The sequence below is a fragment of the Aythya marila genome, assembly GCF_965140915.1.
Source record: "Aythya marila genome assembly, chromosome: 19".
NCBI lineage: Eukaryota > Metazoa > Chordata > Aves > Anseriformes > Anatidae > Aythya > Aythya marila.
The window spans coordinates 9,287,901-9,301,226 of NC_139060.1; the positions used below are offsets into that span (position 1 = coordinate 9,287,901).

A 13,326-nucleotide genomic window follows, 5' to 3' on the forward strand; every position below is an offset into this window, starting at 1 on the left:
TTGAGGCTCGTAGGTCATTCTGGAGGTTGGAAAGGCTTCGTAGTGCAGTGACAGTGCCCACAGCATGCTGTCGTGTGCAGGGTGGAAGATTTAGAAATAAAAATGGAAGTATTAGAAAGAGGCGGTGCACAAGCTGTAACCGATGTCTGTTTGTCAAGGCAGTGCTTGGATCTTGCTCCACAACATCGGGTGCCTTACCCGCGTGGAGAGCAGGGCTGGGCTCACCGAGCTCACCCCTCCCCATTAGCTGTGCACCACCACGTTCTCAGAGCCACTGATGGAGCTTGTTTTTAGGAGCCTCTGTTGCCCTCCTGTGCACCCATTTCTCCTCTGGCCTTTCCCTGCTGGCAGCTGGGGCCAGTGGTCAGGAGCTTGGTGCCGCTGGGGCTCTCCAGATCCCCAGGGAGTGCTTGGTCTTTCTCCACCCCCCTTCCTCCAGTCCCTTTGGGGTTTCTCTGCCTTCCACTGCATCCCTTCCTGGCTGCCCCTGGAGCTGAGGAGCCCTTTTCTGCGGGTCCGAGCTCCTCTACCTGCTGGCGATCGGCGCGCGTCCAGGTCGGGCAAGGCTGCAGTCGCTCGGCCTCGTGGTGTTGCTTCCCTGACTCCTCAGCTCTGTGTATCCCTGTCTTTGCAGTGTATTGTCAGAATTTTGCCCCGAGCTTTAAGGAAAGCGAGATGAATGTTATAGCGGCCGATATGTGCACCAACGCCCGCCGGGTCCGCAAGCGCTGGCTCCCGAAGATTAAGTCCATGCTGCCGGAGGGGATGGAGATGTACCGCACGGTCATGGGCTCCACCACAAACAGTGTCCCCCTGGATCCCGAATTCCAGCCCAACTCTGCTCAGGTCTTTGAGCAGCGAATCTATGCAGAAAGGAGGAGCGATTCAGGAACTATAGTAGCTCTGAGAACTAACACGGTGAACGTAGATCTAAGCAATGGATCCAGCCAGTCCTTTGAACAGAGCGAGGATGCCGAAGGGGCTGGCTCTGTTATACAAGAGGCAGCTGCCACAGATGCTATGGCATCGGATACCCAAAGCACTCCGCAACCTTTTGAACAAGGTTCTGGCTCCTCCAGCCGGCCCGAAACTCCGGTGAGAAGACAAGATGGTACTTACGGAGGGACTTTATAAAGAGAGCAAACGTTTTGTGACCTATAAGGGATCTGTAATACTAAAGCTGCTTGCATGCATTACTAATACAAAACAAAAATGTGATCAAGCCACTTACCTACTGAACTGCTACTGTTGCCTGAAAAAAATGTGATTTTTATTCTGCTTGTATTTAAAATTTATGAAGGAAATAATCGCATTCGTTATACTGTAAACGACTAGGTCTGTGGCGACCTACTTAAAAAAAGAAAAAACTATTGGGCTCCTTTTTTGATATTCCTGAGGTTAGTCTATAAGATTGTAGCTTTTTCCTTTTTTTTTTTTTTTTTTTTTTTCTCCTTATTTTTCTTTTTCTAAGAAGGGGAGGAGAAAAGCTAGACACCCCCCAACCACCCCCGCCATCACCACCCCATCCATTTCTCAGCTCAGAAGTAAAGCCATCGTTAACCTTTTCCTTGAAAAGAGAGTTTCACCGTCGCTTCACAGGAAAGCAAGATGTGTTAGGGTACGAGTGGTTTGACTGGCCAGGATTTTTCTCTCGCGGAACGGCTCTAGCCAAGTGGCACAGGGTGGGGGAAATTGTTCAACGCTTCTGTCGGTGGAAGGTCGGCGAAGGACCCGGCGCAGGGAGCGGGGGCTGCCCCCGCGTCCCGGCGTGCGTGCAGGGAGGATGCGTGGGCTGCAGGCTGAGCCCTGCCCTTTTTCCTTTGGTGTTGTTTCTCGATGCGGCTGGGTTCTGGGTTTCGTTCCTCTCGCTCTCCCGCCCCGAGCGGCTCCTTGTCTCCTTCTCCTTGCTCGGCGCCCCACGGGGGGGGCTGCCAAAGCCACGTCCCTTGGTGGCTGCCGTAGGCTGGGACCTCGCTGGGGCCGGCAGTCTGCTCTTCCGTCTTTAGCTGCAGTGTATTGGGTACAAAAAGGGTTGTTTTATGGTTTTTTGGTTTTTTTTTAATCAGCTTCGTGCCCCTCCATGAAGCGGTCAGTGGGAGGAGGAGGCGTTCGGCCTCTGGCTCGTCCTCCGGACAGGCCCTCCTGGGAAGAAGCCCTGTGTGATTTATCCGCCCGCTTGTGGTTCAGAGCTGCTGTCCCCGGGCTGGGCTGCCTGCGGGGACCCAGCTGGGTGAGGGTGGATCCAAGAGAGCACCCGGCCGTGGGGGACATCCCCCGAGGGATCTCAGTCCATCGTCCCCAAAGCCATGGCTCGGCGCAGCCTCGCTGCCCGGCCCCATACACCACGGCTTGGGATGGGGAAATGTGGAGTGCCCGCGGGCACCAGGCTCATGCGTGATGATGCTGAGGATGGGGGCAGCCATGTGAAAGCCAAGTATGGCTTTTTTTTTTTTAATTATAATTTTTTATTTTTACTGTGACTAACAGGCCTGCTTTAAAGGCATTTACAGTTTGTCCTGTACTAAGTGTGGATCTCTGAACAAGTGCACAACTAGGCACTTTGGAAGGCTCCTGTGGCTGTGTTCTTCTTTTCTTTCCTGCTTTGGTTCCTGAATCCAGACGGCGCTTTGCTCAGGGTTTTCTTCCGTCTTTGTGTTCGAGTGAGGGAAGGGGAGGGGTGAGAGGCTGACCCAGCCTTTGGCCGCGTGTTTTGTTTTCTTCGATACTTGAAGCTGTTTTTTTTTTTTGCATCGTGATAACGAAGCTGTCCGGCACTTCGTGCGTTCCACTGCTCTTTGCCCTCAGACGAGTGAACGCCGGGCTCCTCTCTGCCTCCGGTGCCCCCGGCCCCGTGTGGAGCCGGGCGCGATGCCGCAGGGGCGCGGGACGGGCACAGCCCGGGCCCTGTTTGCACTTTACCCACGTCAAACGAAACGCCCGCGGCCGTGGGCAGCGGCTGGGCAGCGGGAAGGGTTCTCCTCCCCTTCGGCACTTTGGGGCTCCCGGCCGGCTCAAGGTGTCCTGGACCAAACCAGCTCCCAGACGGGCGTCCCCGGGGGACAGCGGCAGCAGTACTTGAATGGCTTAGGACAGAGAATCTGAAGAGAGTCGAGTTGCACAGTGAAAATATATATTTTTATACCTAGCACAACTTCCTGTATATTTTTGGGGTTCTTTCTTTCTTTCCTTTTTTTCTTTCTTTCTTTCTTTTTTTTTTTTTTTTCTGATTTGGGTTTGTTCGTTTTATTAATTATTATTATTAGGAAGGCAAACTTCTAAAATGTGAAGGGCGTTGGGTTTTTCCTTATCTGGTAGATGAGGGCAAGCATTTTGCACTAATGTTTCCTGTGTGTGGAGGATTAATGATATGTTTGAAAATGTTATATGGATAATGATTGTATTCTTCCGAAAAACAAACAAAAAAAAAGTAACCCCTTTAAAATACTGAATGTAACGTGAGAACAGAGCAGTCCATCGATTGTATGCGGCTTTCCTGAGTGCCTTAGAATTTTTTGATCATTTTTTTCCAAGGAAAACAAATTGAGAAAATCAGATCATGACCGACTCCTTCCTCCTCTTTGTTTACGACACTATCTTAAATTATAGAACTTGGGGCTGCTTTATAATGTGAATAGGAAACTGCATTCATCTAGGTCTGATAGTGTAAAATCGAAGCATCAGTATTTATGGTATGTCTGCACCTTTATTCCTATGCTTGACTATTAGCAATATTACATGTATATTATATATCTAAAGTTATACCAAGCACCTTTAAAGAAATCGCAGCGTGAGCCTAACGAGCTCCGCGTGGCTGCTGGCCCCGTGCCCCCCATGGCACCGGGTGCCCCCGTGCCATCCCCGTGCCATCCCCGTGCCGCCGCTTGCCGAAGGGCTGCATGGCCTTCGGCCTCGCCGCCCCGCTCCTCATGCTTCGGGTGATGCTCGGGGGCCATGCCCGCGGTGGCTGCGGTGCCGGTGGGCACGGGGACGATGACGGCGGGGCAGGGCCCGCTCGTGGGGTGCCCAGGATGGGGGTCCCACGGGCGGGGGGCTCGCCGCGCACCGCTTCATGCCTCCGAGCGCCGCGTCGCGGGCACGGTGCTCAGCGAAGGACTGGCGGCGCCCGTCCTTGGCCGCTTTACTGCTAAGGTTTTGTTCGATTGCTTATTTTTATGGAAATAACTCGCTGCGAGTGGAGAAGGGTGTATGGCCCATTAACCAACTGAAAACTAAGAGACAAGCCCTGTTTGCCTCTGCCGGCAGTAAATCCTAAACACAAAATTGAGAGTTCAGAGCTGTCTTGGGCTCCAACTGCTGTTTCAAAGTGTTCCTGCTGTATAAATTTGTCATTTTGTCAGCGAGCAAGCTGCAAACGTGCGCATTACCCTGCCCGAGACAGCCGGGGCTTGCTGTAAGGTGGCTCTCAAAATGAGGGAGTTTTGTAGAAAACAAGCAGAAAGTGCCCCAACAGCCGACAAACTGGATCCGCGAAGTCGAGCGCGCTCGAATTGGGAAAACCTCCAAGTGTTCTGACGAGTTTCTTCCACTGTAAGCGTTTTGCACACCATTGTGATTTTTATGTCAAAATAAAAGCCAAAACTTGCAATACTATTTTTAGCAGACAAAAAAATAAATAAATAAATAAATAAACAACTAAGTATAAATGTATAAAATATTTTTGACTTGAACATTTGGATGGCACTTGATTCAAATAGAACATTAATCCTTTGGACAGGATGTTTGGGAAAAAGGACTTAAAAGTACAAGGTTGTTTTTAAAGCGTCTTCATAGGGTATTAAGTAGTACTGTAATTCATGACTGTTAAAAATACTTTCTGTGCTGTAAGAAAAATCTCACAGTACCACTGAATTATGTTTCTCAGCTGTCTCAGCCACGAAAGATGCTAGCTTTTTTTTTTTTTTTTTATCGTGCATTATTCACTAGTATTTATGTGCTCTTACTCTGTATAGTTAAGACTGTTATTTTGTAGCCATGGCTGACACGATATATCAGTAACTAAAAAAAAAAAAAAAAGGATTAAGGACCCCCCCCCCAGTTGAAACTGTGCTCATAGCTGTTTTCATATGATGAAAAATCCATAAAAAACAAACAAACAAACAAACAAACAAACAAAAACGTGATCATTAATTGTAAAACGCTTTGTAAAATTCACATTTACAAAATAATAAAGTAAATTGCAATTAAAAGCCTTTCTTTGCTCTGCTTTCTTTCTTTTCTGGAGGTCGCTAATCGGTGATGGATGTTACCGGTACTGGCAGGAGGGGATGCATGGTACAGGGGTGATCCCATGAATGCCTCGTACCGACGAGGAGGGTGCTGGCGGGCATCCCATGGCCCTGGGACGGGTCCCTGGTGCACGATGCAATGATTTTCTAGGGACTCAGGGGCAGCACGGGCTCCCCACGAGCTGCAGGACCCCCAGCTGGGTGTGATGGGGGGAAGAAGGGAGCAGGCTCAGCTTTGGGGTGTGGAAGAGGAAGGACCACGCGATGCCACCTCTGTCACTCAAGCGGTTCTCCCAGCATTTGGGGTTTTCGTGGGTCCTCCCCTCACCTCACCACGTTGGCCAGTGGGTCTTTGGGTTTGATGCCTTCCCATGCACCACACGCTGCCCCTCGGCAGCTCTCTCTTTGGTTTTTGTGCTTTAAATCCCACCCGCAGCCGGATCCGGCCCTTGGTCAGCCTCAAGGGCTGGGGTCCAGAAGGATGCGGTGTCAGCCAGAACACGAGGCCCCTTCCCTCTGCGGAGCACTTGGCGCCTGCTCTTAAAGGAAGAAGACATTCAGCGAGCTCAAAGCCATGAGCAGGTAAAAAGGGGGCAACAAAAAGGGGCTGGGGGGTGGCAGAGGGTGGGGGCAGTGCACGAAACACCCTGGAGCACGTGGTCCCTGCTGAGCGGGGTGCTGGGGTGCATGGTGCCGGTGTACCCAGCGTGGGCATGGAGGATGCTTTGGCATGGTGGCCTGAGCATCGGGACAAGCAAGGAAAGTGCAGCTGGGGGCGAGCTGAGACCCCCACACCAGCGAGGTGACCGAGGCAGCGGGGTGAGCAGCAGCAGCAGCGTGGGCTGACAGGGAGGTAATTCTGCTCGCTGTCGTTTTTGTCTTTTTTTTTCTTTTTTTTTTCCCAACCAAATTGGCCATAAAATTGCTGAGAAGCTGCATTTCCTCTGCTTTGAGAAAAGAAAAAAAAAAAAAAAAAAAGGTGCCCCAAACCACTTGCAATTGGGGTTTCATTTAATCTCATCTTACTGAAAGGAAAAACACAGAAACTTGGATGCTCGTGCACAGCGCATACCGCCGCGTTATATAAACCATTTCAAACTGATTTATTCTAAATGAGTTGTTATAATCAGAATTTTCCTTATGAGCAGCTTTCTTGCAAACGTCAGTACTTCAGAAAAAAAAAAAAAAAAAAAAAAAAAAAATCATACGACTGCTCCAATATTTCAAACTGATTACTTATAAACACCATTTCTAAAATTAGGTCTTTGGTGTGCAGTATTGTCAGAGTGGGTGTATTATGATCTGCAGAGAGTATAAAAAGATAAATGAGTTATTTAACCAAGTAAACGACGTTGCTGTAGAAATGTGCAGAGGGAGAGCGTGCGGGGGGAGGGCCGGCCCTGAAGCCAGGCAGCTCGGGCTGGGGCAGAGCTGGGGCACGAGGAGGGAGCTCTGCTGGCACTAATGGCACTCGGTGCAGTTGTGAGGTGCCCCACGGCTTCCTCCTGCCCCGGGATGGGGTTTTGGCAGCGCCGGGTGCATCCCGTTGGCATCGCCATGGGGTGATGGGAGCAGCCAGACACCCTTGGGTGCTGCAGAGGGATCAACATGGGGTGGCACAGGGAGCTGGGGGGGGGTCTGTGGCTGGTGCCTGGAGCTGGGGGCAGCGGGGGAAGAAACCCACGGCTCTGCCCTCGGCTGCTCCCCCCTCCACCAGGAGAGCAAACCAAGAAAGCTGCTCCGCTGGCAGCAGGCCCCGCTGGGCTGCAGATTTGGGCTGCTTCTTGGGTTTTTAGAGTTAATGTTCTCTTCTCCAGCTGCCCCAGCTCCTGATGGTATGCGACGCTCAGGGCAGACGGCCTGGACCATGTCGGGCAGCGCAGGCCGTGGTTCATGGCATTGACTTTGCCATCGCTGCCCTCAGCTGCTGAGGAAAGAGGAGCGAGGAGGAGCCGAACCTGGCCACAGCAGGGCCCAGCAGCACTAGAGATGTTCAAGTCCTGCCTCTATCGGCTTCACAGGACACTGTAACAACCCTAATTGCAACACCTAGCCCGAAACACACCCCGAAGAAGCGAATCAACCCCAGCTGTGTGGGGATGGTTTTGGATACAGCCCCAAATTTCCCCCCCACCCAGGCCCAGCAACGAGATCAGGCAGAGCCAAACCTCTGGGGACGGCTGGGCCCGGCCCTGCCCTGGGGTGTGCACCCATGGGTGCTGGGGGTGCCCCCACTGCCTCTCCACAGCCTCACCCACGTAAAGGAAGGGCGAGATTTATGTCAGGGAGCAGCACCGAGCAGCTGCCATAAATCACGGCCGCGATCGCTGCCTGCATCAGCGGCTGAGGAACACTTCACGGCTCCTCTTATTTATATGCATCTTTTGCACCGAGCCATTTTATAATAGACTGTGAAGCAGCACTCCAGCGCCGGCGATGGCTGATATATATCGTGCAGGACAGAAAATACAAATAAAGGGTGAAGGGTAGGAACTGCATCATTCCCAGCGCGCGCCGCCGTGCCCGTGCTGCTCGGCGGCGCTGACTCGGGTGCAGCGGCGCTGAATTAAGCTCGCCCCCGGGCCCATAAATCAGCCCCCGAGCAGGGGCAGCAGGCGCTGTCGTTGGAGCATTACTGCAGGGTACCTCAGGAGTGAGAATAAAGCGGTGATGATAACGCCCCGGCCGTGGGTGATGGCTGGCGGTGGCCGTGGTGGGGTCGTGGTGGATTTGATGCTCTCGGGGTTGCGCCGGGGCAGCGACAGGCAGCATCGCTGCGGCAATTAGCGGGCTCCTGGAGCCAAGCCGCCGCCAGCAGGCAGGTAATTAACGCAGGTAATTAACGCGTGGCCGCTCCCGCAGTGCCTGTCCCATGGTGGGATGAGGTGGAGGCTGTGGGGTGAGCCCGAGGCCAACAGGGTTTGGGGTTCGCTCCCCTGGGCAGCGATCAGATCCACCCAGGGCAATGCAGGGACAAAAGTTATAAAAAAAATAAGGAAGAAATGCCAAGCCACAAACCAAGAGGACAGATAAATCTAGGAGGGGAATGTAATCTCACTCACCGGCCCCAAGCAGAAGTTACAATACATAAATTACGGCTCCTAAAAGCTTCTATAATTTCACTTCTGTTTGATTCGCCATAAAGCAGCGCCGTGCCCTCTGCATCGCGCCGACCGGTTACACGCTTGTACCGAGGCACGGCTCACACTTAAAATAACATTACTGGAACAGGGATGGACAAGAGAATTCATCTGAATGGAAATCAGCTTGATTAAGGTAAACGGCCCGGAGTGTTTGAGCAGCATATTGTGGGGCTGAATAATAATAATAATAATAATAGTAATAGTAATAACAATAATAATAATAAATAAATCAGTGGCAGCACAGGGCCTGAAATGGTTTCATGAAATTGGACAGAGCTGTAATGGGGGGAAATGGAGGGACATGACCTTAGATATCTGTGGCCTCAGAGGATGCCCAAAAGGGTGCCATGGAGGCCAGCAAGGATGCTGGAGGCTGGTGGCACCCACACGGGCAGCAGGGCAGGTGGTGAGACCCCATTTGATGGGTAAAGGTGCCTTTTTTCCACGCCAGCTGCTCTGCGCCGGGATGGCTGAGCCGCACACTTTGCTGAGCCGGGATATTTTATAAATAATCAATTGGTATTTAATTCCCATGTGATAACTGTCTTATTAAATCTAAATTTAATGTGTATTTGGGAAACCCTAATTTAAAGTGTTACTGCATGCACCATCTGGTGTGCTCTCTAAATACAAATGCAATAACATAATTCAGAATTACATCATAAAAGTAAGTTATAAGAGATTAAAATGCACAACTACGTTCTTCAGTCGAGGCAGCTTTTATGCTTTTTCTCCTGATTTAGACACAAATCACAGCCGAAACATCCCTGCCCTGATTAAGTGATTTTCTGCAGGGATTTTTTTCTAATGGCAAACGGGAGCACACGGGAGGGAGGTGGGGGAGCAGGAGCAGGCTCTGGGCTCTGCCACCATCAGAGGCACCTGAGGGATGGAAAGCTCTGTCTGGGGGGTGCCAGGTGGTTTGGGACCCCCTCCAGGGCTTCCCATACCCCGAGGAGCTGTGTGTCCCCCCCAGCCCCTCTCGGGGTGTCCCAGCAGCCTGGCTTTTGTTTAAGGGCTGCTCAGACACAAAGCGGAGTTAGGTGCATCAATGATCTTTTATAGCGGCAGTAAATCTAATATCTGTGCAAAAAAACCCTATTTTCTCTCTACGTTGAATGAAACATGAGATTCCTTAATAGAGAGGGAAATTAAAATCTAGTTTTATTGCAGTTCCTGTAACTGGTATCTAAGCTATTAATAATCAATCCATTCTTGCTTAAAAGCTAACATTTATCACACCGGCTAAGATGAGCTGACGGGCACTGGGGGGAAAGTACAATTGACTGCAATTACACTTTGAAAAATGTTATCTGTGCCACTGACCACTGGGGATAAATGATGAGATTTCATTTGTTTCTCCGAGCTCGAGATTCTTTTTGCCAACTTTCCTCTCTTATTGTTGCTCCTGCCGCTTGCCCCTGGCTCGGCCGGGCGAGGAGCAGAGCTCCTGTGGGAGCAGAGGGGAAGGGCTTTGGGGGACCCCAAAAGGGACCCTCGATGTGACACCCAGGGCCATGTGTCACCCTGGTGGTGGTGGCACCTTGGTTTATGGCCACGGTCCTAGGGGCTGTGGGGCTTTTATGCCTGGGAAGGGACCTGAAGGGTCCCAAAGTGGTCGGGACGGGCAGTGCCCCGCTCACACCCCACTGGCAGTCCCTCCAGAGCCTCTCTCAAGCCCATGTTTCCCGTTCTGCAACCCAACCCCACGCCGTGGTTTATTTGTTTTATTTCTGCATTCTGCAACGGGGAGGAAGAGGCTGGTGAAGGAATTGATTTGCTTGATTTACTGGTATTAATGAGACATCTGACCGTAGATCTCCCGCAGCAATCCCGCGCTCCCCGTGATAATTCTCCAGACTCCAAACTTTTCAAATGAGTTTTTGCAATTTAAAATTAATAATTGTTCTGTCTAGAACAAGGATAATTAAATGCCTGTTCATCCTCATTATTGTCAGCCTTGTGATTTGTTGTTTTCTCTGTAATAAAATTAACCGGTTTAACTAATGGGTGCCAAAACTTGATAATTAAAGCTGAGCAAATAATTTGCAACAAACAATTTCCCCGCTGGGTTCGGTGGGGCTCGTGGCAGGCGCGGGGCGGGCGGCAGGGCTGTGTGGGGCCCCGGGACACCTTGTGGCTCTTACAGTGGTCATTTCTTGGCCTTTTTAAGAAAAAAGGTCCCTGTAGCAGGCTGTTTCCCTTTGTAGCATCATTTCATCAGGCCAAGTTGTGCACATTTGACCATCAACTGGGACCCCGATAAATACCGGCAGCTCTTCAGCAGTGCTCAAAATGGGTCTGAATAAAGGAGTCTGAAAATAGCAATGGGGAGCAGAGAAATTAAAGCAAAAACCAAAGGGATTCGGTCAGACAGGATCTCCTAACAAGAACAGCCTTAAAATTACGGTTATTAGCCAGGTTTCATTCCGCAGGCAGTTAAAGAAGCCGTAGAAGGCGCCGCAATTAATTTTTAAGTTTATATCGCACGTTATAAGGCGAGGGGCCATTAACAAGGCGGTGACATGAAATGCGGTGTGCTCGGGGTGTTTGTCTCTGCCTCCCGGCCCTGCTCCGGGGCTGGGCTCTGCCATGGGGCTGGGGGTTTGTAGGGTCGGGGGCTCCTTGGTGTTGGCACGGGGCTGGGGGCCACTGGTGCCAAACTGGTGTGTGGGGCACGGGCAAGGAGCAAAGTTTTGCCCCCAACTCCACGGCACGGCCAACAAGACTCAGATGGCTACAAGGGGGATAGGAGCTGTCTCCTACCTATAACTTTAAATTAAAAAAGCAATGTACTGTTTATCGGTTCCTGCAAGTGTCTCTGGAGCGGCAGGCTCATAAAGATCATATTACAGTACAAGCCATTATGCAAAGAGTTTACTATATATACATTTCTAAATGCTTCAGCAAACAGCAGCCTACTTACGAGCAGAGAAGGATAACTGGTTCGTTTGGGGTAACAAATGATCCTTGATTTGATTTTAAATGCAATGACAGCAAAATTTATTTCTTATTTAATCACTTGCCAGAGCTGTTGAGGATGGGATGGTATTAAACCACACAATGCAGCATATGACTACTGAATCAGTTGGAATAGGCATAAGAATATATTATGTTTATAGGATAGAAAAAGATTGTACAGCAATGCATATAACTAGAATGGGTATTTTTGTCATTTATACAGTAGCTTATATCATTATTTCTTCCCGCTTCCAATTTTTCAGTAATAAAAATACAGGGGATGTGATTCTCTTTGCATTACAGATAAACCATCTTGATTCTTTATTAAATATTTTTATTAATCTGAAGTACTACAAAGCATTTGAGCAGATAAATCAGGCTCCGAATAGTCATTTCCTCTCTGCTATGGCTCTATAAAGTGGATTCATTTATGAGCGCGCAATACCAGAAAAGAAGGTTTCCATATTCATTAGCGTGCTCCCTTATGTTCCTATTTTTACACCCCTCTGCACCGCGCCGAGGATGCCCCTACAGGGCCAGCAGCTCCCCCCGATGAAGCGGGGAGCCCGCAGTGTGCCCGGTGCCCGAAGGGATTCCTGCACCGAGGCCGTTCTCCCTCGGGACGTGGGCACCCGCATGGGGCTGGGGCCGCATCCTGTGTCCATCACCAGCCAAAATTCGGGGTGTTGAGGCTCAGGACCCCCCCCCGGCTGGCTCAGGACCACGTTTCATTGTCAGCGCTCAGCTGCCGAGCCAGCAGCCGTCGGAGGAGGCTGCGGGAGGCGCTGAGGGATTCGACCTATTTAAAACACTGCCAGGTGTGCAAACAAGTTTATTCTATTGTAGCAGCGAGCACATGAATCACGGGCGCTGCGGAAAGGTTACGGCGTTATTTAGGGCTCCTGGGGAGATCTGACATTTGGTGCCTGCCTGCGCTGAGGCTGATCCTCCCCGGGGAGCCCACCAGTCCCCGCTGGGACCCCGCGAAGCCGCTGCCCCGTGGCCGGCCTCATCCTGCCCCTCGCACCCTGGGGACCTGGCGTGGCTTCGATATTTCCATGCAGCAGCTGCCTGGCAGCTGTGAGCTGTTTGGAAACGGGAGTCCCGGAGCAGGGTGAAACGCTGCATCCCTCCCAGCCCCGTGGCCCAGAGCATCCCCGCAGCGTCTGCTGGCCCTGGGGAGCTGTGAAGGGCTGAGCCCCCTCCCACAGCCCCCTCCTGCCCTCCATCTGGAGCTGATGAGTGTTGTAGGGTGATGCAGGTGCTGTTTTTTCCCCCCTTCCCCATTGATTGTGCTGGGTGAGGGCACAGGAGATGTTTCCTGCTCGGTGCAGCGCACAGGGACCGATGGTTCCCAGAGGTTCACCAGCAGCGTCAGGGCCACCTCGAGTCCAAAATGACTTCATCCAGGTCCAGTAAGGAGGTGGGAGAGAGGAGTCCCTGCAGCACAGCTGGGCTGGGCAGCACAGGGCTCTCCCCCCGCTCCTGGTCCCATGGGCAGGGCTGGACCCGGCTCAAAACCTCCCGGGCACCTGCTGGGGTAAGGCACGGGCACGGACCCGCTGGAGGTCCCAGGTGAGGCTCGGTGCTTTATGGCAAATTGTCATCAGTGCAGAGTGCCGTGCCTCGCTTCCAGGACATGCCCGGGCTGTTAAAGACGGGCAGGAGGAAGCGGAAGAGTTTTGCACCTTTGCACAACAATGCTGGAGATGGAAATGAGCAGCCAGAGCCTGTAATTGAGATGGATGAAAGGGCGTCCGGCTTCCCCCAAAGCGTTTCAGGCAACGTACTTGAGAAGAATATGAAGTGCGCCGCTCTCTAAAGATCGCCACGCTGCGGCTAAATTATTAATGACGAGGAATGATTTCATATTTAATCTAAAGACTATTAATTACACTGCAGAAGAGCAACGCACCATCCTGAGAGCCCCTCTTGCCAGCTGAATAATTCAGCGCTGCCCCATATTTTACCTCCAC

At 51.4% G+C, this 13,326-nt stretch overlaps 1 protein-coding gene across 5 annotated transcripts in view; it reads left to right on the plus strand.

Annotated features, from left to right (window-relative positions):
* NACC2 (NACC family member 2) overlaps positions 1-5,154 on the plus strand; it is a 49,476-nt gene extending 44,322 nt beyond the window's left edge. For all 5 annotated transcript variants that reach the window (XM_082775296.1, XM_082775300.1, XM_082775297.1 and 2 more), the window contains one exon: positions 635-5,154. In XM_082775296.1, the coding sequence (XP_082631422.1) occupies positions 635-1,134 (500 nt within the window). In that variant the 3' untranslated portion in view covers positions 1,135-5,154. The remainder of the gene's footprint in view (positions 1-634) is intronic.
* The last annotated feature ends 8,172 nt before the right edge of the window (positions 5,155-13,326 follow it).